Source organism: Pteronotus mesoamericanus, unplaced genomic scaffold (genome assembly GCF_021234165.1).
Source record: "Pteronotus mesoamericanus isolate MK-2021 breed Mesoamerican mustached bat unplaced genomic scaffold, CSHL_Meso_final scaffold_54, whole genome shotgun sequence".
In the NCBI taxonomy this organism is placed as follows: domain Eukaryota; kingdom Metazoa; phylum Chordata; class Mammalia; order Chiroptera; family Mormoopidae; genus Pteronotus; species Pteronotus mesoamericanus.
In genome coordinates, this window is record NW_026555321.1 from 5,240,296 (window position 1) to 5,268,234 (window position 27,939).

Consider the following 27,939-nt stretch of genomic DNA (forward strand, 5'->3'; position numbering starts at 1 on the left):
TAAGCTTCTGCATAATCTGAATTTCAAAGTGTGGCTTTTAATAACTCAGTTGATTACTTTAGAGGAAGAAAAGAAATTTGTAAGTTTTCTTACCTAATCCAAAGAAGTTCTGTTTTTTCCCTTTTTTCACATAAACATTAGACTAGATTAGCTTCGGATTGTAGATTTATTGGATTAGCTGCTCGAAAGAAGACTAGATCTGGCCAGTTAATTTAAGAATCACATACTGGGAAAATGAAATTTAAATGACCAAGTTTCTCTGGATGGACTTTGTATAGCTTAGGGATATGCATCCTTATTTTTGTCCATCTTCTTGCAATCATTTTTTGGGAAACTGAAGTAGTATTGTATATTAATAGAGTAACCCTGGAACTGTCCAGTTAACCTCTGCTGTTGATTTGTTTAGTTTGCATTTGTTGTACTTTTCATCTTCCCTTTCTTTCAACAAAGAAATTTTAAAGCATCTAAGAACACCTTTTTTTAATTGGAAAGATAGCCTTGTGCTATTGAACAAAAATGTTAATAAAGAAAATTATCTTCTTTGAGTAACCAAAACATATTCATCTACTTCTTTGTGTGTCTTTGTTTTCTAGGCAGCCCAGTCAGTGCTGATTTCCCTGTTTGAACTCAATACCCCAGAGTTTACAATGTTATTAGGAGCTTTACCAAAAACTTTTCAAGATGGTGCTACCAAACTTCTTTATAATCATCTTCGAAACACTGGCAATGGAACTCCGGTATTTTTCAGTCATTTTTCTTGGCTATTGTATAATACGATGATTGTTTTAACAATAACTACTTTCTTTTACATGAAGTAAACTTTTGACCCTGGTTAGGAATTTTGCATCTACATTGGATAGCATTTCCTGAGCCTAAACAAATCTTGTCCTGGAAAGAATAGAGTCATTAGGCCTGCCATGTTTATATTATAATTGGTGTGCATTAGGGTGGCGGTGAATGATAGCCAGAGTATGAACAAGGAAAGCGAAATGTGAGCAAGAACTTAGACGAAGGCATCAGCTTTGCAAGCCATTAGAATTAGAACTTGCTTTTTAGATGAACCTATTCTTATTTGAGGACTAGAAGGATGACTTGTTCAGGGTTAACAAGTCCATATAGGGTAGTGCTTAAAAAGATATGTTCACATTTAGTAAGTACAGGCTTGTAGGTCCAAAGATGTTTGGATATACTGGATTTTGTTTTGGGGAAATAAAGTTTGAGTAAATGAAACATTCCAGGGTTAAATCACTGAATTGCACAGGATTATTCACATAATATGCCAAAAGAATTGAGCTTGTCTTTAAAAGACAGACAGACTTTTGATAATGGGTAAAGCAGAAAATAGATTTACTCATGGCAGGCGTAAGGTAAAAATATGAGGGTTAAATTCAATCTAAGAACAATTTCCTAGGACCAGACTTAGTTATCTTTTTCAAATGAGAAGGGATTATTCTGCACATCTTAAGAGACAGGGGAAACTTATAATATGACCAGATTTTTATGTCTTTGGTGTCTATGAAAAGCATTTATAAAGCAAATTCAAGAAGGAATAAAATATGAGCAATATTAATGTTTGAAGAAAGGAAATTGGCTTAGAACAGGAAGCTAATTTAAAATTATTAATTTGAGGTCTGTTGAATCTTTGAGGAAAGATATTGATAATATTTGAGAGTCAGAAGTGGGCAAGGAGAACAAAAAAAAAAAAAGAATGAAGAGTTAGATTTTTGAATGGCAAGAAAGTTTTTTCCCCTACAGAAATCAGAGATAAGTACATGAATAATTAAAATATCAATCTATAAATATGGCTTTCCTGTTATTCAGCCTCTTGATGTATGTCTTCCTAAGAGCCTTTTGGTTGAACTTTATGTAACTGTCGTATGTTAATATTTATTTGACTCCCTCCATCAGAGTTCCATGGGGAGCCCTTTAACAAGGCCAACACCACGTTCACCAGCCAACTGGTCCAGTCCTCTTACTTCTCCTACCAATACATCACAGAATACTTTATCTCCAAGGTAATAAAAGGGTAATTTTCCATGATGGTTTGTTATTGCAAATTCCCATTATTAGAAAAATCAGTGTAATTCCAGCTGATTTCCACTTGACTTGAAAGGTCTTAAACACACAGAAACTTAGTATATTCAAAAAAATACATTTATTCCAGAAGTAATCCTTTAAATTATAATAATGCATATGGTATGGAATCTTTTTAATAAGCCAAAAGGAAACTTACTGACACACGTTTCGTAAATTACTGCTTATTACATTGAATAGCATAGTTATGTTTCTCAGATATGCTGTACAAATTCAATAAATTACAAATTCTGTCTTTTAGTTATACTACTTGGTAAAAATGGTGAGGTCAGGTTACAGTGATGGATATTGCTCTAATACTGACCAACCACTTCTAAAAAAATAAGCATATAGACAAACATAAATATAGAGAAGAAAAAAGGGAAAAGGAATAAATATAAAATGGCATTATAAATACTTCTTAGGAAAAAATGTAACTGTGAAATTGGTCCCTAATATAAAATTTGAGAAATGTATAATTTTCACACACTTTTGCGGTTCAAGTATTTCAAATGAAGTTTTTGACTCATTAATGAACTGTTTCCCCTTTTTCCTGGTCTTTTAAAAAATAGTTTGCATAGTAGTTCATATCTATAATTATTAGCTTGATTGTTTTTGTTATTAGCTGTGTATACCATAGAATGTTTCATTATATTCATTACAATTATGATACTTGTAATCATCAACATCTAAGGAAGAAAAACATATTGCAAACTTAACATCCAGCCTGTTTCTTCCATTTATATAAATGTAATAATTTTAATAGCTACATTCCAGCCTCAGTTGAATTTTAGAAGTTTATTATAGAATTCATGTCAATAATATGTTCAGTGTAAAAAATTCTTTGCTTTCTTACAAACTGTGTAAAATATATTTATCTCCTGTTCAAGCGCTGTTTTTTATGTGAATCACAGAAATTATCAAACTTTCTGTAAAGGGCCATGTGGTAAATATTTTAGGCTTTGTGGGTCATGCAGTCTTTGTGATCTCTACTCAACGCTGATGTTACAGGGTGAAAATAGCCACAGACAATACCTAAGTAAATTAGCATTACTGTGTTCTAATACGCTTTTATTTATGCGCACTAAAATTTGGATTTCATATAATTTTCATGTGTCATAAAATATTATTCTGAGTTTTTCAACAATTTAAAATATAGCTCTGGCTGGTATGGCTCAGTTGGTTGGAGCATTATCCTATGGACTGAAAGATCTTGGGTTCAATTCCCTGTCAGGGCACATGCCTAGGTTGCAAGTTCGGTCCCTACTTGGGGCTTGTACAAGAGGCAGCCAGCCAATGTTTCTCTCTCACATCAATGTTTCTCTTCCTTTCGCTCTCCCTCCCTTCCCCCTCTCTCTAAAATCCATTATGTCCTTGGGTGAGGATTAAAAAAATATGTAAAAAAAATTATTAGATTTCAGGGGTCATAGTTTGCTGACTCCCTTGTTAATCAGAATTTTTTTAATAAGTATTTTTATAAGATTTTATTTATTTTACTTTTAGAGAGAGGGGAATAGAGGGAGACAGAAAGGGAGAGAAACATCAGCGTGTGGTTGCCTCTTACGTGCCCCCTTCTAAGGACCTCGCCTGCAACCCCGGGCATGTACCCTGACTAGGAATCGACCTGTGACCTTTTAGCTTGCAGGCTGGTGCTCAATCCACTGAGCCACACCAGCCAGGGCTAATCAGAATATTTTTAAAGGTGAAAAGACAAATCAGTTGTTATATTGTTAGAGTCAGTGTAAGCTGCCCTTAATGAGTGGACAAAGGGACATGTTCTTTAACCATTTATAGCTATTGGGTTTTGTTTTCTTTGGGTAATATATGTTCTCTAATCCCATCTTTATAAGTACCCTACATAATCTCCTCAAATGGGTTTGTATTTTAAAACTGTACATTGATAAAAAATTGTTCTTTTTTTATAGTGCATTTGATTATGACACAGAAAATATGAACTCTGAAGATATCTATAGCTCTCTTAGAGGTGTCACTGAAGCAATTCAGAATTTCAGCTACCGTAGTCAAGAAGATATGAACGAGCCATTGAAAAGGGATTTGAAAAAAGAGGATGGCGATTCAGTGAGTATTTGAATATTCTTACATTGCAGACTTTTTCATGAAGAATTTTTTGTTTTGTTTTGTTTTTTTTAACTTTGCTTTCTGTCATTTGAAACATAATTTTTTAGGGGTCAATCACAAATATTTACTGTGTATCTACCATGGGTCTTAGATTTAGAAAGCAAGTTTATGCCCTCAAATTCCTTGTAGATTTTCAGAAAGAGCTGAGTACTGTCGAGTTTTAGGTTAAAATTGTAAAGTGAATGTATTTTAGATTATGTGGTCAGGAAAGGACTCTCGTGAGAAGGTGACATTTGCCTTGAGACCTAAATACAGGAGAGGAGAATTCCTTAAAACAAATAGCAAGTGCAAAGACAATTAGATGAGAATAAGTTATGTGTAGTTGACAGCCAGGACAATAGTCATTGTAGTTGGAGCATTATGAAAAAGTAGGGGGCCCTGGCCGGTTGTGGCTGAGTTGGTTGGAGTGTCATCCCATAAACCAAAGGTTGCAGGTTTGATTCCTGGTCAGGTCACATGCCTAGGATGCGGGTTGGGACCCTGATCGCGGCACATATAAAAGGCAACCAATCGATCGATGTTTCTCTCCCTCTCCCCTCGCTGCTCCCTTCTCCTCTCTCTAAAATCAGTAAGCATGTCCTCAGGTGAGGATACAAAAAAAAAAGGTGAGGGAATAGCACATGGGTTAGATTACATGGATGTTGTAAGACAAAATAAGACGTTTAGATTTTTTTTTCTGTTAAGTGTAGTGATAATGATTTGCGTTATCACTTTTTTGTGTGATTCCAATAAGAATATTATCTTATATAAGAATTACTGTGCAGTTTGTTGCTTTTGCTCTTACACAAAGAACAGTTATTTTTTACTCTACTAAGACTTTTCTCTGACAGTTTAACTTTTCTCAAAACAAACCATCCCACTCTTTCTTAAGGAATCTGTGGTTTCTCAGGGTTTGCAAAATTGTAGAACTTTGCAGTGCTTCAGCACATCTCTGAAGGGCTCCCTCCTCAGCCTTCCTGGCTTCTCTCCTGTTGTTGTTTTTCTCCTCATACCTATCTGGCAGATGGGTCTGGTAAACTGGATGCTGAAAACCAGCTTACCACTCATGTAAGGCTTCCTATGCCAAAAGCTGCATGTGGTAGTAATAACAGGTTAGTAACTCACTGCTTAATTGAGATGTTTTCCCCCCAAGATAGACACATTGTGGGGGGCTCAAGTGGTGGGTTCTGGCATGAGTCTGAATCCTGGTTCCTGGCAATTATTAGCTAGTCATATTGTCACTTCTAAGACTCGGTGTCTTCATTAGCAAAATTGGGGTATTACTGCATATTTTCAAAGTTATTGTGAGTATAATAAATCACGTGATGTCATCCAGCCCAGACCTGAACTCTCCTGAGCTCCAGATTCATACATTAAGCTGCCTGTTTGAACTCATCTTTCCCTCTAAAACTGCTCTCTTCTATCTTGATAGCAACACTGCTTACTTAGCCAAAAACCTAGGACAAAAGAGCTGCTTTTATCTCCTTTCTCTTTCCCGTCCTCCATACTCAGTCTCTGGGATATCTGTCAGCTGTATCTTCAGAATATATCTAAAATCCAGCCACTTCTCACCACTGCCTTTCTGTTTCCAGCCCTCATCATCATCAGGTTTTCACCTGAATTATTAAAATAGGCACCTAACTGGCCTCCTTGATTTTGCCCTTCGTCTCTTGTAGTCTGTTCTGCCTCATCTACTCAAAACTCAGAGATCCCTATCTCAGAGTAAAAGCCAAAGTCTCCACAGTAGACCCTGTTCCCTTGTTACTTCTCCAATTTCATCTCCTGCTACTCTCCTCCCTGTTCACTCCTCCTCAGTCACACTACCACTTCGCTGTTTCTTGAACATACTGGTCATGCTCTTGCCTCAGGGCCTTTGTCTTGGCTATTCCCTCTGCCTTAAACATGATTCCTGCAGACAGTCCCTTGGCTAATTTCCCCACTTCCTTCAAGTCTTTGTTCAAATGGTTTCTTAGCAAATCCTACTCCAACTATCCTATTTAATATGCAACCTCTCTATTCATGTTTCCTTTAATGCTGCACTGCTTCCCATGCACCTTCTGCCACACCATATACTTTACTCATTCATTGGGGTTTTGTAATGTTTCTGTCCTTCCACTAGAATATAAACTCCTTTAGGGTAGACATCATTCCCTCTTTTGTTAACTACTACATCCTCAATGCCAAGAACGGTGCCTGGCGTGTAATAGATGGACAGTAAATATTTGGAGAATATTTGTAAAGTACCTAGCTAATGGCTTGGTGCATATTTGCTTAATAAATGGTGGTGATAGTGATGATGGTAATGACTTTTTTACAGTGTTCTTGTTTTTAATCATTTTTTATTTTTTAACTACAGTTAACATACAATGTTCTATGAGTTTCAGATGAACACCCCGATGATTAGACATGTAACTTATTAAGTGATCATCCCAATAAATCTCATACTCATCTGACACCATACATAGTTATTAGAATATTATTGACTATATTCCCTGTACACCCCCATGACTACTCTGTAAATACCAATTTGTACTTCTTAATTCCTTTACCTTTTTCTCCTCTCTCCGCAGCCTCCCTCCCATCTGGCAACCCTCAATATGTTCTCTTTATCTATAAGTCTGTTTCTGTTCTACTTGTTCATTTTGGTTTTAAGATTCAGTTGATGGTAGATATGTATTTATTACCATTTTATTATATTTTTTAATCATTTTTTTCTTTTTCTTAAAGAAGACCCTTTAACATTTCATGTAATACTGGTTTGGTGGTGATGAACTCCGTTAGCTTTTTCTTGTCTAGGAATCTTTTTATATGTCCTTCAATTCTAAATGATAGCTTTGCTGGGTAGAGTAATCTTGGTTGTAGGTCCTTTTCATCACTTTGAATATTCTTGCCAATCCCTTCTGGCCTGCAAAGTTTCTGTGGAGAAATCAGCTGAGTCTTGTGGGATCTCCCTTGCAGGTAACTAACTGCTTTTCTCTTGCTGCTTTTAAGATTCTCTCTTTGCCCTTTGAATTTTAATTATGATGTTTCTTGGTGTGGGCCTCTTTGGGTTCATCTTGTTTGGGACTCTACAACACTTCCTGGACTTGTATGTCTGTTTCATTCGCCAGGTTAGGAAAGTTATCAGTCATTATTTTTTCAAACAGATTTTCAATTTCTTGCTCTCTCTCTTCTCTTTGCGGCAACCCCATGATGCAAATGTTGGTATACACTTGAAGTTGTCCAGAGGCTCTTTACACTGTTCTCTATTTGAATTCTTTTTTCTTCCTGCTGTTCTAATTGGGTGTTTTTTGCTTACTTATATTCCAAGTCACTGATTTAATTCTTGGCTTCATCTGATTCCCTGTAAATTATTCTTCATTTCAGTTAGTGTATCCTTCATTTCTGACTATTTTTTTAAGGGCTCCCATGTTATTTTTTATGTTGTTGAAGTTCTCACTGAGTTCCTTCAGCATCATTATAACAGTGCTTTAAACACTACACCTGGTCGATTGCTTGTCTCCATTTTGTTTAGTTCTTTTTCTGGAGTTTTGTTCTGTTCTTTCATTTGGGCCGTGTTTCTTTGTCCCCTCATTTTGGCAGCCTTCCTGTGTTTGCTTCTGTGTATTAAGTAGAACCCCTACATCTCCTGGGCTTAATAGAGTGGCCTAATTAGTAAGCGTTCTGTAGGGTCCAGTGGCACAGCCTCCCCATTCACCTGAGTTGGGAACATTAGGTGCACCTCCCCATGTGGGCTCTGTACACCCACCTGTTGTAGTTGAGCCTTGCTTGCTGTTGGCACATCAAAGGGATGGGATTTATCCCCAGGCCAATCAGTTGCAAGACTGGTTTCAACCACTGTAGAGATCACCTGTCTAGGGACTCACCCCACAGAACAGGACTTACTTCAGTGGGCTCTGGTGCCCACTGAGTCTGTCCCTTGAGTGTGCCACTTGTGGAGATGGGTGGGTAGTGACGCTTCACTGTGGTCTGAAGCTGTCCACTCAGTGCACTGCCACTGGGGCCTCCCTGAAAGTGCAGTCCAAGGTCAGCCACTGCCTGTATTCTGCCGGTGGCCATCTGACATGAGTTACAAAGCCATCTGCAGATCCCTGTTACTTGTTCTGGGCTTGGAGGTGTCCAGAAGAGGCCAAGATGTGAACCAAAGCCAGCTGTCTCTAGTGCTGGGTCTGGGGTCACTTAGCAAGAGGTTGGGAGCACGCTGAGGCCAGATGCTGCTTGTTTGAGAAAATTTAGGAAAGTCTGAATGAAGCATGAGCCAAGTTAAGTCTATTCATATGGAAAAGCTATTGGAAACATTTTGAGTGGGACTGCCAAGTTGGGTGGTGTGCTATCTCAGCTAGTCACCAAGGCAGGGTGAACAGTGTTAGCCAGGTTGATGGAGACAAAGAGGTGCCCACCTGCCCAGGGTAGGAGGGGGGACTCATCAAAAGAACAGTAGCCTCTGCTAGCACTTCTGTCTGGGAGAAAGCTGCCCCTCCAGCTTTTGCCCTGATGCCACACAATTCAGTTCTTCCCTGTGTGTCCCTGGTGCCCTTGGAGCTGCTACACCTGCACTGGACCTCAGAGTAAGTGAATCCAAGTGAGTTTGTACATGGGCCCTTTAGGAGGAACTGCCTGGGACTCTGAAAGCCCTAAGTCTTACTCAGCCACAATCCTGGATGGTTTTTACAGCCAGAAGTTATGGGGACTTTTTTTCCTGGTACTAGAACCCTGGGCTGGGAATTTGGTGTAGGACTGGGACCTCTCAGTCCTCAGGGGTGGACCTCCACAGCCAAGATATCCTTTCTAATTTTTATCCATTGCATGTGGGTGTGGGACCAGCCCACCCATACCTCTGACCCTCCTACCAGTCTCGATGTGACAGCTTCTTTATATCCTTAATTGTAGGACTTCAGTTCAGCCAGATTTCAGGCAGTTCTGAATGATGGTTGTCTTGTTGTTGATTTGTCATTGTGATGTGGTTGAAGGAGGACACGGGTACCTCCTTTAACTATGCTGCCATTTGTACCTGAAGTTGGTGGGAATGATTTTGATACTGTTCTTAGTATTGATGTTAATATTGCTATTTAAATAAGTATATTAATGTACACAAACTACCATCAGGCATCTTTCCAAAAGTTATGCAGTTTCTCAGGCCTTTTTCTTTTCCTTAAACTAGGCTTTTTTATTTGGTTTTCTTACAGTTTGTTGACATACTGTCATTGTATAATTTACTGCCTTACTAATGGAATCCAGCAGCTTTTAGTTCTTTTTCTAATGAAAGTCCATTTGTATCTTTAACTGTCATAGAGAAGCTGTTGCTAATCACATGGTATATATTTTTTGGTCAAGTTATTGGCTAGGACACTGTAAGCATCTTTAGAGAGAGTATTGTTTTTTTTGGTTTTTATTTGCCCTCAACAGGTTTCTTCACATTTTTACTATAAACTTTGACATTGAATGTAACTTTTATGTTGATTTTCATTACGTAATTTTTTCCTAGCTGGTTACTGTTACCTTTTTAAAATAGCCTTTTAAGCAGGAGGGAAACATTTTTTTAGAATTTTAAATTGTTACTTGAATATGAGTTAATTTGCTGTGCCTTTCCCTTCTCACTAATAGCTGTGTGGTGGTCCCGGGATGCCTGACCCGAGAGCAGGAGGTGATGCTACTGATTCAAGCCAAGCAGCCCTTGATAATAAAGCTTCACTGCTCCATTCCATGCCTGCTCACTCCTCTCCACGCTCTCGAGACTACAACCCATATAACTATTCAGACAGCATCAGTCCCTTCAATAAGTCTGCCCTCAAGGAAGCCATGTTTGATGATGATGCCGACCAATTTCCAGATGGTATGTTCTGTGTCATAATGCTGCTTCTCCCTGTGTTTTGGTGGACTGGTAAACAACCAAAGCAAAAGAAATATATATACTCTTTTTTGATAACCTAAAAAGTAAGGACCTTTGGAATGGTAATGTTATCTCTCATCCTCTAGGAGCTCATTTCTAATGGTTTGGTAGCTGTCTCCCATAGAACAAGAAACAGAGTAATCATCTAAGGTCATCCTTGAAAAGAAGAAAACCTTAATGGCCTCCCAGAAATAACTGAAATCAATTATTATCTTCAGATACCATTCAGTCATTAATTTTTTTATCAGAATGACAAAACTCTTTGAAGGAATACCCATTCTTTACAATCACCTTTTTAAGTGTGAAGCCATAAACAAAATCTTTAATAAGATATATCCAAGAACCATATATGGGAAAAATCTGCCATTAGGATTTAGAGTCGTTTTAGTCTAAGCTCTTATGCTTACAATGAGCTTAAGTCTAAGCTCAACATTACTAAGCTCCGTAGCCAAATAAATTGGTCTTACTTGTTTAGTCTAAAAGAGGATGGAGATGTACTACTTGCCGTTCTGATCACAGTATGCAGTAAGGTTCATAAAAGATGTATAAAAACTGATTAGAAATTGCAAAACACTACAAATGTTTTAGTTATTTTTAATAATAATGACATTTCCCTCTACAAATGACATGATCCTTTTTTTTTTAACACTCAAGTCATGTATGCTAACCTATACCTACCTGTAGATAAAGTTGAAAGTCTGCCTCTCGACACCATATTTAGATAGTTTCTGATTTTACTTTGTTCCCTCAGTGTTGCTGTCAGTGAACATATTTTGTCAAAAACTTTTACATACATATACATAATTCACCCTGAGAGATTTCTAGAGGTAAAATTGCTCAATTAAGGGATGTGTAAATTTAAGTTTTGAGAGATATACTACCTTGTTACAAGCTTAAAACAGTTGGCCATTTTAAGTACTGCTGATTTGCTGACCAACACAGAATGTTTAAATATTTTTAATTTTTGTTACTGTGATGGGTATAAAATAGGTCATCCTGATAAGCATTTCCTTAATTTATTAGGATGATTGAGAGATTAGGTATCAGAAATCTTTTTTAATTTTTGTAATTATGATGAGTAGAAAAATTAGTTGTATTTCTTTGATTACTAATGAGGTTGACAAATTATGTTTTTTACAAACATGTCAGTTAAGAGACTTCAGTATATGACAAAGGCAAAATTATGACAGTTTACCAAAGTAAATTTAAATTACATATGAATCTATAAAATTGCCCCAGTTATTCACTTAGGTGTGTTTTAGTCTGTCACAAATGGTTAATATGTTGCTGAGTTTTATTCACGATAGCAGCATAACGGTAGTGAATAAATTGGACCTAGCACAAAAAGTCCTTTGAACCCCATGTAGCAACAACAGCCTGGTAAGTTGAGACGTAGTGTGAGCAGCTTTAATGATATTAAAATTACTTCTGCACAGAGGTCACAAACCGGCAGACCAAATTGAGTCTACTGACGTTTCTTTTTTCTTTTTAATTTATATTTATTGATTTGAGAGAGAGATCGATTTGTTGTTCCACCCATTCATGCATTCATTGGTTAACTCTTGAATGTGCCCTGACCAGGGATGGAATCCGCAGCTGTGGCATATTGGGACAACGCTCTAACCAACTGAGCTACCCAGCCAGCAGAGTCAACTGACGTTTCTCGCCTTCGCTGAAATATATATATTTAATTTAAAATAATCAAAAGCTAATAGTCGGGGGTATAGTACAAAGAACTTTTTTTCTTGAACAGTTTGAAAGTAAGTTGCCAGACTGATGCTCCATCATCCCAAATACTTTAGGATGCACTTTCTATAAACAATGGCATTGTCCTACGTACCACAATATATTCATCAGAATCAGGAAATTATCATCAGTACATTAATAACCACCTATTTTAAACCCCATTAGAGTTTTGTCAGTTGTCCCAGTAATATTTTAGAGCTAGAGAATTAAGTTCATAATCTCACGTTGTATTTAATCATCATGCCCCCTTCAGCATTGGGTATGTCCTTGGCTCTCATAACCATTGAATTTTTGAAGGTTAGAGCCCACTTATTTTGTAGCATTTCCCTCAGTTTAGGTTTTTCTGATGTTTTCTCAGATTACAGTATCTCAGCAACAGTATCATAGATGTGATAGTGCATTTTTTCAAGTAACAATTTCACTTTCCACCCTGACTGGTGATAGTAACTTTGGCTGTTTGGTTATGGTGGTGCTTATGAGGCTTGACCACTGTGAAGTTACTCTTTTCTAATCAGTGTTTTGTGGAGACATACTTTAAAACTGTGTAAATATCCTACTCCACATTAAACTTAAAATTTATTCATTAAAAATTCATTTACAGCCCTGGCTGGCGTGGCTCAGTGGAATGAGCACTGGCCTGTAGACTGAAAGGTTGCCGGTTCGATTCCCAGTCAGGGCACATGCCCAGGTTGCTGGTCAGGTCCCCAGCAGGGGATGTAAAAGAGGCAACCAATCGCTGTTTCTCTGGCGCAGCATGTTCCTCTCCTCTTTCTCCCTCCTGTCTCCTCTCTCTAAGACTAACTAAATAAAATCTTTTAAAAATTGATTGACATTTATAATTGTATGGACTCATGGTTTCCTATTTTATCAATGGGTTACGATTTGTAACTATCGTAATTTATTTTATTGCTGAAATTGTCTCTGATTCGGCCAGCAGGATTCTATTCAAGCTGGCTTTGTGTCCTCGAAACATGTCTCCATCCTTGCATTCTGGCACAGCAAAGTGTAATACTTTCCCTGATGAAATCCTGGAAACCATTTCTCCAAGGATCAGTCCTTGGTTTCTTTTTTCTAGAAAAAAGGTATACACTAGGGTGTACTTACTGCTAGTGAGATATCTCCCTATGACCTCTTAGAGGCCAGAGCTGTATGACACATTAATTTACATCTGCTTATTTCTTTATCTATCCAAAGCTATGTGTTTACACTGTAACTCCAATTCCAGTCATCTAGTACCATGAGATTAATTCTAGTTTCCTCCCTTTCCAAATTGATAACCCCCTTTTTTAGACAGTGAGAAACCTGGCTTCCATTATCTTTAATATATTACTTACTTGATCAAGCCACCTTTGTGCAACCAGTTCCTATCTCCACTACCACCAGCACCTCACTTGCAGAGAGGCGCACCCCTCACTCTGCTGGGCTCTGCCCTTCCACGTAGGCACCCTCAGCCTCCTGGGCTCTCACACCCAGTGCCATGGATGTCCTCATTCTGCTCGGACTTGGACCGGTCACACCTGGTCACCGCTCCATTTGGACACCCTTCTTACCCTGGCTGAGCTTTGAAACCCCATACTTTCTCTTTCGAATGCAGAGATCTTCTTTACCCTGCTTGTGGATCAGTGCTCCCAGGCCTGGTCATTTGTAATTTTGATAAGTGGAAAAATATATTTTATGAGATTGAGGAGTCATGTTCTTACCAACTTCTCGTGTTAAATCAAAATTACGACAACATAGCAAGATTACCCCCATATTGTCTAATTTTCTTCTCCTTTACCAAGGATATATATACATTTTTTCCATTTGTTAAAGGAAGACATCTCTGAAAATTATATAACTGAAATCTAAATAGGGTAGAATGTTTTTGAATTGCAAATCTCATTTTTTCACAACATAATACCTGGTTGCTGAAACATAGGCAGCCATTTTTGGTTGCATGAATGCTTTTTGAAGATGGATAAGCCCTCAATTAAACCAAATAGTTACTCCAAGTTTCATATAGCAATTGTTTTCCTTGTCTATTTTTTATTTTTAATTTTGAGATGGGAAAATGTAATTTGCTATTATTTTATTGTAAACATTGCTAACAGTATCCTTTTCCAAAAAAATATATTGACCTTCCTTACCGTTTTGATATTCTTTTCAGCCACCATGACCCCCCCTCTTAATATGCAGAATTTCTCCTTTTTGTTTATTTGTTTTTAATACCTAAAATTTTTGGTAGGAGATAATTGTTTTGTTCAAGTCAGGCAAAGGAAATTGTTTTAAAATTCTGAGATGAAATATATCTCACTCAGATATCTCTATATACATGACAGACAGATACAATGTAGATAAACTTATCAAACTTAAAAAGTCAAAAAAAATATCTGCCCCAGTCAGTGTGACTCAGTAGGTTGGGCATTATCCACAAACTGAGAGGTCACTGGTTCCATTCCCAGTCAGGGCACATGGTTGAGTTGCAGGTTTCATCCCCAATTGGGGTGCATGCGAAGGCAGCCAGTCGATGTTTCTCTCTCACATTAATGTTTCTATTCCTCCTTTTCTCCCTCCCTTGCCCAAAAATAATAATTTTTTTTAATATCCAGTGTCCATGTCTAATTAATGATCTTTGTAAAGCTTACTAGGGACTATAACATTCCAGAATACTACCTTTATTGAGGATGATAGTGTATTTAGAGGAGACTCATATCATTGCCAAGTTGAAAGAATATTCTATATTTTTTGAGCACTGCAACAAAAATATTAGTAGACTTGTAATTGTGCCAACACATGTCATGAGGACAGAGGCATATTGCTATTAGTGAGTTTATTGTATTCCCAGCCCCAGTCCTCACTGTGACGCTAGGAGGAGGGAGCCACTTTCCAATTTTACAATAAGAAAACAGCCTCCATGGTAATTAAGAACATGCCTCTGTCACACAAAGGGTAAGAGGCAGAGGTTTGGTAAGACTCCAGAGCCTGTGGCTGTTTTTAACATGACCACAGTGCCTCTCTGTTGATGACACTGTACCTTAATTAATTCAGTACCTAGGCTTATCTATGATATAAGTAATTCAGCTTTGTAACAAATAATACATGTGCTTTCTTTGACAGAAATTATTTTGCTATCTGTCATCTCTCTAGACCGTTACATTGGGCTGGCCAAAAAGTCCATTTAGTTTTTCACATAAAATGAAAGATGCATTTTTTATTTCACCAATAACTTTTTTTCCTAAATTTACTTATTTTTTTAGACAGAGAGGAAGGGAGAAAAGGACAGAAACAGAAATGTGTGGGTTGCCTCTTGCACACCCCGTACTGGGGACCTGGCTTGCAACCCAAGCTTGTGCCTTGACTGGGAATCAAACCAGTGACCCTTTGGTTGGCAGGCTGGCACTCAATCCACTGAGCCACACCAGCCAGGGCTATTTCACCAATAACTTTATTGATTTGGATATTCTGAGTATGTGGGCTGTCGCCCGCTATTGGCTTCTAGTGGGTGGAGGCCAGGAGTACTGCTAAACATCTTCCAATTCATAAGACAGCCCCACAGCAAAGGAATTATTTGGCGAAAATGTCAGTAGTACCAAGAAACTTTGCAAACCACTTTTGACATGGATGATCAGTCACAGCACCTTGTCTGTACACTGAACAAATCTTTTTTTTCTTTTGCATTTTTTTACCTTTCTTGAAATAATACAGCGTAATATACCAAAAGTATTGTGTATTTTTTCCCATATTCAGTATTAAAATGGCTGCACACAAAAAAGCATCAATTTTGGTGTTTTTTTTTAAATGCACTCTGATATGATAGCTGTCACAATACAGTCTAACAAAAATGTTGTGAATGAAGTTAAAGACAGCTAAGCATTATTAGAGCCATTGTACAGAAAAAACTAAGCAACCTTTTTGGCCAACCCAATATGTCAAGTCACTTCTAATTTATCCCCTAGATTAATTACAAAGCTTATATTCATGGAAAAAAGAACTGGGTTCCTTTGAAAAGCATTTTTTGTAATTCCATTTATTTAGCTGAAATAAAACACCTGTATCAGAGTGATTCTCTGACACCTGTGTAAGTCTGGTAACTTTCCAGGGGTCGTTTTCATGGGGTTTAGAGGATACATTTACCCTGCTATAGTAGTTCTTGTTAAATCAGTAATAGTGATATATGTTTGTTTGTTTGTTTGTTTTAAGATTTTATTTATTTTTAGAAGGAGGAGGGGAAGGAGAAAGAGAGGGAGAGAAACAGCAATATGTGGTTGCCTCATAAGCCCCCTGCCAGGGTCCTGGCCCACAACCCATGCATGTGCCCTAGACTGGGAGTGAAACACTTTGGTTCGCAGGCCAGCACTCAGTTCACTGAGCCACACCAGAGGGCAAAACCAGAAATACTGTTCTAGTGTTGGTCTGTACAAGTGAAATTATTATAAGACCTTTTTTTACCTCCAAGTTACAATTTTTGTCTTTGTATGCAAATTTTTTCTTTTTCATGGTTTTGCTTTGCATTTTGTATAAGTTCTCCTTGATCTTCCAAAATCCTAATTTGGCTCTGCTCATTGATCATTCTTTCCAGATTATATCAAGATTTTAAATTCAGTAATCACATTTTGTGCTATGTATGAGTATTTGGGGACCAGATGTTCTTAGTGCTCTAAATGTAATTCTATGAAAGTTGCCCTAACAAACTTCCATTCAGTAGTCAATTAATATTATTTTTGGTTCAATTTTCCTTTCCCATCATCTATTAGTTTTGCTCCAGTAGAAGTTATATATTCTATTAGTTGACCTTGATTTCCTTTCCTCAGATTTCTGACTCCCATTAAGTGAAATACAATTTTCCTTTTCCTTCTTGTAGTTGTGTGTTCCCTGAGACCTATATTGTCAGGTCTTTGGTATCTCCAGGTCAGAGGCTCAGCAGCTGGCAGGATAAGGCACAATAGCTTGTTTTCAATGATCAATAGTGAGCCAGTTGGCAAAGTGCAACCTTAAGGCGTTTGGGGGAAGAGTGCTCTTTCCTCTTGAGCCTTTTCTTATGCAGGCAGCAGCCCTCTCCCAAATGCCAGATTCACAAGCCTCCTCTGGTCTAATAGGATCAGCATGAATGGCCGTCCTTTCCCACAAAAGGCCAGCGTGCTCGCTCGTACCAAGTGGGCTGACAGAGAACACAGCTCCACGGCATCCCCAGTCTTTCCTGGAGACCCAATAAGGGAATGGCCCCAGGTGGGCCTTCCAGGCTCTATATTCTGTGGTTATTTTTTTACTTTATGTTTCAGAGAAGGAGTTAGTAAAGAAAAGAGTCTATCTATGGCACAAGTTCAGGCTGCCTGCCCAAGTTCTTCAAAACCTGAATTTACCATGTGTTTTATCATCAAAAGAATTTAGGAAGAACTCTGCTATTTTGTAATATTCTAAAGTGAACTTTTGGATTTAACTGCCCTTTCTACAAAAATGATTCAAAGCACTATCTAATGACTGTTATGAAAATAATGTGTCCTTTACCATTCATAAAATTCATGAGCTCATAAGTATACTTTAAAAAAACAAAAACAAGTGAAAACTTAAAACATTGGGCCCAACTCTTGACTCTGAAATTTAAAAGGAAATATATTAAGTATTCTGTTCCTTCTATCAAACTATATGTCAGGGCAGTTAGCTCTAATTGATAAAAGTTACTCTCTACAGAAGAATTCCAGCCCCTTTTTAACACCTAATAAAATAATTGATTCAGCAACAACCAGTGGGTGAAACGGTTAGTTAAAAGGTTGGCAGGGACCGCTACAGTGGTGGGATCAAGTTGCTACCATTTAAATCCAGTGATCATTGCCTCCTGGGATGAGACCATAAGTGCGTACTTAAGTATGCAAGAATGAAATACTTGGCTTTTGTGAGAAATATTTCAGAAAAAAATGGAAGGAAGCATGAAAATGAAGTAAGAATGATAAACTATAATTGTTAAATCTGGGTAATGGGTGATTGGGATCATTATAATATTTTCTCTTTTATGAATTTTTATTATAAAAATTTTTAAACTAGTATTGATGTTTTGGAGATGATGAATTAAAAAAATTACTTAGTTTTTGGGGGGTTTTTTAATAATGAACATTCTGTTTCATGTTACGGAGTTGTTATCCTCATACTTGGGAGAGGTGACCTGTAAAGTTACAGAATAAATGTCATGTCCTTCTGACAGATCTTTCCCTAGACCATTCTGACCTGGTTGCAGAGTTGTTGAAGGAGCTCTCTAACCATAATGAACGTGTAGAAGAAAGAAAAATTGCCCTCTATGAACTTATGAAACTAACACAGGAAGAATCTTTTAGCGTTTGGGATGAACACTTCAAAACAATATTACTTTTACTGCTTGAAACTCTTGGGGATAAAGAAGTAAGTAAAAATTCCTTTTTAATAGAATTAGTTGGTTCTCAGTTTTTTTACACGTTTAAGATGTGTGATAGATTTTCAACTACAGATGTGAAAACTTAATTGTGCAATACACCACATACTTTATGCAGCTGTCTATGATTTCCCAAACCCTACCCCAATATTAAGACCCTATATTTTCAGGCATGGAAAATGTAAAAGATACTCTACAACTGAAAATATTAAAAACATTAAAATGTTTCTTCCTAGCCTACAATCAGGGCTTTGGCATTAAAGGTTTTAAAAGAAATCCTGAGGCATCAACCAGCAAGATTTAAAAACTATGCAGAACTGACTGTCATGAAAACTTTGGAAGCACATAAAGATCCTCATAAGGAGGTAAGTTACCCGACACCTAAATTATTATTTTATTCCTAGTTCTTCTGATATTACAGCATTCTCCCTCCCCCCTCTTATTTTCAGGAAATGTTCCAAGACCCCCAGTGGGAAACTGCAGATAGTGCCTACCCCTCTATATATTATGGTTTTTCCTATATATGCATACTTATGATAGAGTTTAATTTATAAATTAGGCAGAATGAGAGATTAAAACAATAATAATAAAATAGAACAATTATAACAATATACTACAATAAAAGTTAAGTGCATGTGTTCTTTCTCTCTCAAAATATTTTATTGTACTAACCTTTTCACTGAAAAGAAACACTTCATAGCTTCTCTCTGGCATATCTGAATTGCCAGCCTCACAACACTCGCACATTTGGGTCATTATTAAGTCGGGTAACGGGGGCTTGAACATGAGCTCTGTGACACTGCCACGGTGGACGTGATGACCGAGCTGGCTCCTGAGCGACTAGCAGGTGGCAGTATATGTAGCATGGGCTACACTGGACAAAGGGATGACTCGTGTCCTAGGTGAGGTGGCGCGATTTTCATCCTGCAGCTCAGTAAGCATGCAGTTCAGAACATGTGAACTGTTTCTTTCTGGAATTTTCCGTTTAATATTTTCAGACCTTGATTGACTTCAGGTAACTGAGCCCATAGATACCAGGGGGACTACTGCATTGCATGAAAGAAATGTTGCTTGAAAAGCACCCTTATCGATCATTTCCTTGATGAACACTTAACCTTGATTTTCAAGGTAATGTCCACTTGAGATGCAAGCATATATTATTTTCTATTAAATGAATTATGGTAATGTCATCACCTTTCACCTAAAATAAACTGGCTCTAAGGAAGTAAATTATCTGATTTCATTTTCTTCTTCATTTTACTTTCAGTTTTTTACTTAAGAGTTCATTCATGTTAACTTTACATTCCACTTATCAATAAGAATTAGGTTTTTTAAAATAAGTATGAAGATAAGAATCATTACTATTTTAAAGAGGTAGATTGCCTATATGAGCTGGATATCTGATAAAAGTTTATTAAATAAAATAATGAGGACAGTTTGCCTGAAAGAGTCTGATATTACCACCACCACCAGTGACATTGATGAGACAATTGTGAGGATTTTTCTTAAAATCTCAGAAATAATTAGAAAATGGAATTTCAAATAGGGACTACCATCCTTAGAGAAAGCACCTGAGTGATAGCATTAAGTTATTCTGGTAAAACCGAGACATGAGCAAAAATCAAAAAAGGAAAGTTAAAATTGTAGTGAGACAGAATCAAAGCTAAATACAAGAGCTAAAACTATAAAAATCTCATAAGAAAACAAGTATAAATCTTTGTTACCTTGGATTAGGCAGTAGTTACTTATTTTTAAAGATTTTTATTTATTTTTTTTTTTAGAGAGGGAGAATGGAGGGAGGGAGATGGGGGGAGAAACATTGATGTTCAAGAGAAACATTGATAGGTCGCCTCTCACACACCCCCAACTGGGGACCCAGCCCACACCTCAGGCGTGTGACCTGACGGGGAATTGAAATGGCGACCTCTCTCTCGGTTTGCAGTCTGGCACTCAATCCACTGAACTACAGCAGCCAGGGTGGCAGTAATTTCTTGGATAGAATGCCAGAAGTAGAAGTAACTTACAACAATAAGAAAAAGATAAGTGGACTTCATCAAAATTAAAAACCTTTGTCCTTCAAAGGAGACTGTCAAGAATGTGAAAAAGCAACCCACAGTATAGGAGAAAATGTTCGTAAGTCACGTATCTGATAAGCAGCTAACAACCTTAATATATGAAGAGCGTTTGCAAACCAACAACAAAAAAAACCCAATTTAAAAAATGGACAAAAGATTTGGATTAACATTTCTGCTAAGAGATATACAAATAGCCAATAAGCACACAAAAAGATGCTCACATCATTAATCTTAGGAAAATGCAATGAAAACCACAGTGAGATAGCACTTCACACATATGAGGAAGAAAGGCAATAAGAAGTGTTGGTGAGGATGTGAAGAAATTGAAACCTTCTGTAATTCACAATTCAGAAGGTATGACTGTGAACCTTATAGGAGAATGAGTCATAACTTTAAAATCTGTCTGTATTTTTATTCAGTTTTTTTTATTCAGCTGGTATTAGTAATGATACATCTGTAGCATCTTGCTAAAGGTCTGAAAAACTAATATTTGTAGTTCAGTTACCCACCTTCTGACCCAAATAATGCCTGTAACATCCCTATTTTTACAAATGGTAAAGTCGACATTCTTAAACTGGAATTAGCCCTGGGTTTCTCACTTGCAATGTATTTTCCACTGTACCTTTCTGGGCACCTCTCGCAGATCGAGGTCATAAGGGAGACACTACCAGAGACACATCAAAAGCAATACTTTTTACTTCTTTTCAAGACCTTCTTTAGAGATTACAAATTCTAATAGACAACCATTTCTTCTCTTTATTGTAAAAGCAGTATCTGACCCCACCCCAAGCCCAATACAGAAGGAAAGGAAATCATTATGAACAGAAGGAGGAATAGCATGTTAACTTGATAACATATTGAACGCTTTTATTTTGTAATAATGTGATTAAAAAGGGCAGAAGCACTCCTGAGTTGACAACACTGGGAATAAGCAGCGTCACAGTGTGTCTGATGCAGGAAACGCCACATTGTAGTCCAGGTGAACACAGCCTTCACTTCCCTGCACAGCCAGACCACATTATGATTTAAAAATTGCTTTAGCCAACATTAAAAGAACACAAAAGAAGGAAAAATGGTGTAATAAAGTCCCATGAACCCATTTTCTAGCTTCCACAGTTACTGACATTTTGCCAACCCTGTTTTATCAGTACTTTGACTTTTTATGTTTATTTGCTCAGTGTAGTGTTTTCAAAGCAAATCCCAGATATCATGCCCTGATACCTGTTCCATGAGGTCTGTACTTCCAGCACACAGGATAATTTTTTGAATTACTTTTCTGCTTAATTTCCTCTTTGCTTCAGGTGGTGAGATCCGCTGAGGAAGCTGCGTCAGTGTTGGCCACTTCAATCAGTCCAGAGCAGTGCATCAAAGTGCTTTGCCCTATCATCCAAACTGCAGATTACCCAATTAACCTCGCTGCGATCAAAATGCAAACAAAAGTGATAGAGAGAGTGTCCAAGGAGACTCTTAATCTGCTTTTACCGGAGATTATGCCAGGCTTAATACAGGTAAGCAACTAAGCTATGACAGATTTGGGATTCAGTATTTTAGGCACTTTCCAGGCAACACTAACAGCATGAGCAAATGACTATCTTAGATATTCAGACCAAATATTTTCCAGAAATAGCTGTGTGTGTGTGTGTGTGTGTGTGTGTGTGTGTGTGTGTTAAACTGTACATAATATAAAGTTTACCATTTAGTTATACTTAGGTATGCAGTTTGGTGGCATTAAATATATTTATAATGTTACACAACCATCACCACCATGCATTTTCAAAACTTTTTAATCATCCCAGATGGAAACTCTGTACCCATTAATCAATAATCCCCCATTCTTGCTCCCCCCAGTCCCTGGTAACCTCTGTTCTACTTTCTATCTCTAGTCTACTTTCTGGGTTCCTCATATAGGTGATATCATACAGTATTTGTCCGTTGTGGCTGGCTTATTTCACTTAGCGTAATTTTTTTAGGGTTCATCCATATGGTAACATGTATTTGAATGTCATCCCTTTTTTGGCTGAATAATATTCCATTTATGTTTATACCTCAATTTGTTTATCCATTCATCCATTGATGGATATGTGGGTTGCTTCTTTCAATTAATACAAATAAATATTACAATGAAACTTCTTGTTAATATCTTCTTGTACTTACATGTATATATCTAGAAGTAGAATTCCTAGGTATTACCAGATTACTCTCTAAAGTGGTTATACTAATTTGCAGTCATAGATGTAATGTGTTTTCTTCTATGCACACAAACCTATTCATATAAACATTGTAACAAAAATGGGATTATATTTTGTAACGTAACATACTTAATCAATTGTGAAATTTCTCTAATAAATAATATCCTATAATGTAATTTTAATGGCTGACTAATAATATATTGTAGCTATGTTAAGATTCGTCCTGAAGAGAATTAATCATTTATTTCTTTGTGCATCTATAGCATTATCTTTGTGGCTCTATTTTAAGCCCTGAAATTTTAAATTGTGAGCTCCTTGAAGATCCAAATATCTTTCTTCTATGTCTGTGCTTTGATACTAAGAATAGCACATACGTAACATGAATATATCATACATATAATGGGTACTAAATAAATGTTTGCTAAGTGAATAGTTTAGAGTAGAGGTGGGGATGGGACAGATACTAGGCTTCATTCAGCCTGGACTGCTAAGGCAAGGAGCTGAGGTTTTATTAGCTAGTGAGGAGCTATTGAATTCTCTAGAACTGAATCCTTTAGGGAGGTTACCCTGGAGACTTTTTGCAGGGTGGATTGGCAAAACGGCAGCCTCAGAGGCACAGAATTGCAGCTTTCCAAGCTAAACAGGAAAACCGAAAAAGGAAGGCTAGTAGTGGAGGCGCCGAAGGGGAAACACAGGGAGAGAAGGGCGTGCCTCTGCCTGAAAGGGCTGGCGAGTTACCGGTCAGTAAAACTTGAGACCGCACCTTTGAGTTGCACCTTCTGCCTCTGTTAGAATGGTGCTGCTCTCAGATCCCTCAGCAGTGCTAATAAGGACTTTTCTTTTTAGGGTTATGATAATTCAGAGAGCAGTGTTCGGAAAGCGTGTGTCTTCTGCCTGGTGGCTGTGCATGCAGTCATTGGTGATGAACTAAAACCACATCTCAGTCAGCTCACTGGCAGTAAAGTAAGTAGAGCCGCTTTTTTCTAAGGGTGGTGGCCATGGTATATCTTCAGAATGTATTTTTTGTGTACGTTAAAGGGTACATTTATATTCAGCTTTTAATCAGTCATACTTCGAACATTCAATTTATTCTTCCTCCCGTTCGCATTTTAGCTATCTCTGCTCTCTTCTTTGCCGCTGTGGTGCAGTCAGCAGTTTGGTGGGGTTGTTGGTAGGCTGCTGTGAAAGAAATGCCTATGCTTCTGGTTGCTTACCATAGCCCGCTTACTTCTTTGCCATTCCCACACCAAATCTTTACCCTCGGGGACTGTTAAATTAAAAATAGATAGGGTTATATATTCATGGGTTACTTTATATCTCCCAAAATAGTGGAACCCTTGAACATATTTAAAATTTTTCCCTATGATATGACAATTATTTGTTCTCTTTCTATTCTTATTTTAATCCAGATAAGTGTACAGCTTTGATTTGGTATGTTAAAATAATTTTTCCAATTAGATCTGAAGGTTTAAAAACAATCCATAGAATAAGTCTTGCTTTTCTCATTTCTTTGATGCTATCAAAATTTTGAAATTTATTCTAGGGGGTGAGGGTAAATTATGATTGGTGAATTATGGCTTATAAACAAGTTAATAGGAGACACTTGCCTTCAGTTAGAGAGTTTCCTCAAATCCTAATGATCATTATTACTATGATCGTATTTAGATTTAAAATAGCAAAAGGGCAGAAAAAACACATATCAAGGAAAATGAGCTTAGGTATACATCTTACATTAAATACCTGTAAAGTTATGTTCAACACATAGATTAAAGTAGTGATTCTTAACCCTTTCTGGGTTAAGACTTTTACCTAAGTCTTTGAGATTTAGGTAAAATGTCATCTCAAGAAAAATAAGGAGATACAGTAAATGTTATACATAATTTCAGAGGATTCAGTGAATTCCTGAATCCCATGGACACTGGGTTAAAAACTTACGAATCAAAGAGTTCATGTTAAAAAAGAATCCTTTGAACGGTAATGTGGTTTTTAAAGAAAAATGTATTTTACTTTTGTGATGAACTTAAATTAGGTCCTAATAATCCAAAATTGTCTGTAGAAGAATTAAAATTCAGCACTTTATCCTAATACCAGGCAACCAGTAATGTTGCATATGAAGACAGTAGCTAGATGGGAAAAAAATATTTGGAAATTATTTGGACATTAGAAGAAAAAAGTAGAACACAATTGTATATATACTGGTTACAAACATTATAGAAATATGTTCTCATACAGTAAAGACTGCAAAATGATGCAGAGAAATCAAAAACATTTTTATTAAGAGAACAGTGGCATAGTTGTCTAAGATCCTGGGTCCTAGAACCCAGGGACGTAGTTTCCTCTGCCGGCCTACTTCTTACCTCTCCTCGAGACCATAGACAGTGACTCATACATTTTGTACCTGCCTCAATGTCCTCATATATAAAATGTTTTGAAGATAAAAAGAGATCAGGTAAGGCAGTTAGTATCTTGTATAGAGCATAGTGCTTACATGTTTGTCATTATTGTCTTAATGGTGACTTCTGTTTTCTAAATTTAGTTGAATTTTTATATGTTAACACTGCAACATTTTTTGAAAGGACATGCTAGACTACCCAATCATGAACAAACAGATTAGAAAAAAATTTGTAATTTCTAATTGTCAGCACTAACTTGGGCATTATAATAATCCCTCATCTTAAAAAAAAAAAAATCTCTTTTAAAGCTTACATGTGGGCATATAATCTTTAAAGGTTAATCGTATTGTAATTTAGAGCAGCTTGCTCAACTGACATGTTTGATTTCAATCTGCAGATGAAGCTACTGAATCTTTACATCAAACGCGCACAAACAGGCTCTGGAGGAGCTGACCCCACTACTGACGTTTCTGGACAAAGCTAGTGAAGCCGATTGAAGTGAACCAGGTCTCTCAAAGAAAGGACAGACAGACCGCCCTCATCAGTGAAAGGAAATTTTCAAATACATCTTTTGGAACTTACCATTGTTTCCTAGTTTTAGTTTTTTGTTTTGTTTTGTATTTTCTGTAACAGAGGACTACCCTCAGTCTGCATGTAACTTTTATGATAGTTATTCCAAATTCAAGAAGAAGCAGTATTAACAGTTGATCAATACAAAGTAATTTTAAATCAGACTCATCATTTCACATGTTTGTACTTATTTGTCTTCCCATTAACCTTTGCCAGTGTTATGATTGTATAAATTTTTTTAATGCTGGTTAAACAGGAATGCTTCAAGCTTTAAAAGTTTAACAGTCTAAAACATTTTTTTGCTTTTATTCAAATGCAGAATAATATTTTTATTGCTACTTTGAGTTTTGTTTCTTATCATGTCCTATGCTAGAAATATTGAAATGACGTGAAACAAAGCAGACTAATTTGAACTACAGCTGGACTCTGTCGGTGTGATGGTGATACATGTCATTAGTTGCCACTTCTTTGGGGTTATCTGTAGTTTAAAATAAAACTAAGACCTCAAAGAGAAATGTTACAGAATCAGCCAGTTTTGTAAAACTGATACTGTTTGTTGGTTATTGATCTTGCCATCTTTATTTAAAACATGCCCCCTCTATGATCCCTCAAGAAAGCTGCACCAAATCATCTGCCTGTCTTTTTCTTGATACTTATTAAAATAGAAGGTTTCATTGCAGGGTTTTTGGTTTGTCATTGTTGTGAATGATGCTTTTTTATATTTATTAATATCAAATTCACTTATGAATAAACTTGATAATGGAAACAGACAAAAAAAATCAAGTGCATGTGTGTCCTTGACAGTCTTCTGTTTCTCATTTAATAAACAAACTAATTATTGAGACATGAGAGTCGACCAGCACCTTTTGTTTAAATGGTGGAACCTGGTTTCCTTTTACCGTGAAATTGTCTTACTTGAAAACATTGATCCTGATGAGAGAGAAGATGGTGCCAAGGCTATATTTCCTTGTATAATAGGCTCAAATTCTCTACCTCTTCAGGGCTAATACTTCTAACTGAGCTGCTGCCGATAGTGTCTTTTGGAAAACTATTTAAAGGGTGATTTTGTGTTACTTTTTTAAATCACCTTTTGCTACATCTATTCTTTCCATGTGCAGCCAACTTGCGAAAATTGCCAGTTTTGGTGGAAGAAAGTAGATAGTTTGGAACCAGGATACTAATGATTGCTCATCTTGACTTTTTTTTAATCCTAACATAAAGTGAATTTGACTGGAAAGGCAAATAGCTATTAGGGAGCAATTTGCTGTTGTTACAGAGTTATCTGTACTTTCTTTGTTTAATTGGGAAAAAAATGTAGAAATGTATGTAAAGACTTTTAAGACAAAAGTACTGAATGGATGATTTGTCATAGGCTTTTACCTTTGTTTCTGTTCTAGCAGCAGGAGAATTTTCTCTATATCTCCCCCCTTTACCTGTAACAATTTTGTTTTCTACTGTTAATTACATTGTGTATTTATAGTTCTATGCTTACTGTTGTGCATATACTGGCAATAAAACTGTACATAACATTACTTGAAAAAATTAACAATGTATATCAGTTGTGTTGCTGTCTCACTGTGTGACAAGTCACTTAGAGCGAGGTTCTTAAAAATCTTTAAAAGGTCATGTAGCAATGAATTTTATAAGTGCATCTGAGGGGCAAAGATATAGCAAGTGTAGCACCCACAATTAAAGATATATATATAGTTATATATGCATGTATATATTATGGCTTTAACATGAAAAGCCATTTTAATTATTGAACATTTCTTAATAATGATTTGTGTTCCATGACTTTTGGTATGTTGTATAGGTATTGTTATTACTGATTTAATTTTGACCTGTCCTTTAAGGTCCTGCTCTAACTACTCTTGACAACTAGAAAGAATGACTTAAACGCTGAACGATAACTCTGCTTGAAAACTTAAATCAGGCACCTGCCACCCAAAGGCAGGCACTCAGAAACAAAGGAACTGAGTAATGGGAAAGTATGGTTTCAATGTGACTAAAAGCTGTATATAAAAAAAGAAAAAGTCATATTTAAAAATCTTATAATTTTAGTTGTTAAGACTTTAAGAAAGTTAATGACCATTGCAATTTCTATATAAAAAATACTCTTAATCTGTTCATTCCAGAAACATATTTAGATGTCATCTATTAAAGAATGGTGATAAGAACTACTGCTTAAAAGTTTTTCCTGCTTCTCTCCTAATTATCACTGTCATTCATTCACTGCACTGCTCAGAAGTAATTAAAAGCATATAATTCCGATGATAAAACATGTTTACTTCTTGTTGTGTTTTAAAATATATAATAGACTTCTGCCCTGACTGATGTGGCTCAATGGATTGAGCATCAACCTACGAACCAAAAGGTCACTGGTTTGATTCCCAGTCAGGGCAGATGCCTGGGTTGTGGGCATGAAAGATGCAACCAGTTGATGTTTTCTCTCACACATCGATATTTCTCTCCCTCTCTTCCTCCCTCCCCTCACTCTAAAAGTAAA

At 36.8% G+C, this 27,939-nt stretch overlaps 1 protein-coding gene across 50 annotated transcripts in view; it reads left to right on the top strand.

The window, feature by feature from the left end:
* The window catches only part of CLASP2 (cytoplasmic linker associated protein 2), a 159,222-nt gene extending 133,010 nt beyond the window's left edge, over window positions 1-26,212 (top strand). For all 50 annotated transcript variants that reach the window (XM_054594914.1, XM_054594921.1, XM_054594916.1 and 47 more), the window contains 9 exons: window positions 594-737; window positions 1,909-2,015; window positions 3,999-4,152; window positions 9,796-10,024; window positions 18,003-18,196; window positions 18,443-18,571; window positions 21,583-21,789; window positions 23,317-23,433; window positions 25,261-26,212. In XM_054594914.1, the coding sequence (XP_054450889.1) occupies window positions 594-737; window positions 1,909-2,015; window positions 3,999-4,152; window positions 9,796-10,024; window positions 18,003-18,196; window positions 18,443-18,571; window positions 21,583-21,789; window positions 23,317-23,433; window positions 25,261-25,347 (1,368 nt within the window). In that variant the 3' untranslated portion in view covers window positions 25,348-26,212. The remainder of the gene's footprint in view (window positions 1-593; window positions 738-1,908; window positions 2,016-3,998; window positions 4,153-9,795; window positions 10,025-18,002; window positions 18,197-18,442; window positions 18,572-21,582; window positions 21,790-23,316; window positions 23,434-25,260) is intronic.
* The last annotated feature ends 1,727 nt before the right edge of the window (window positions 26,213-27,939 follow it).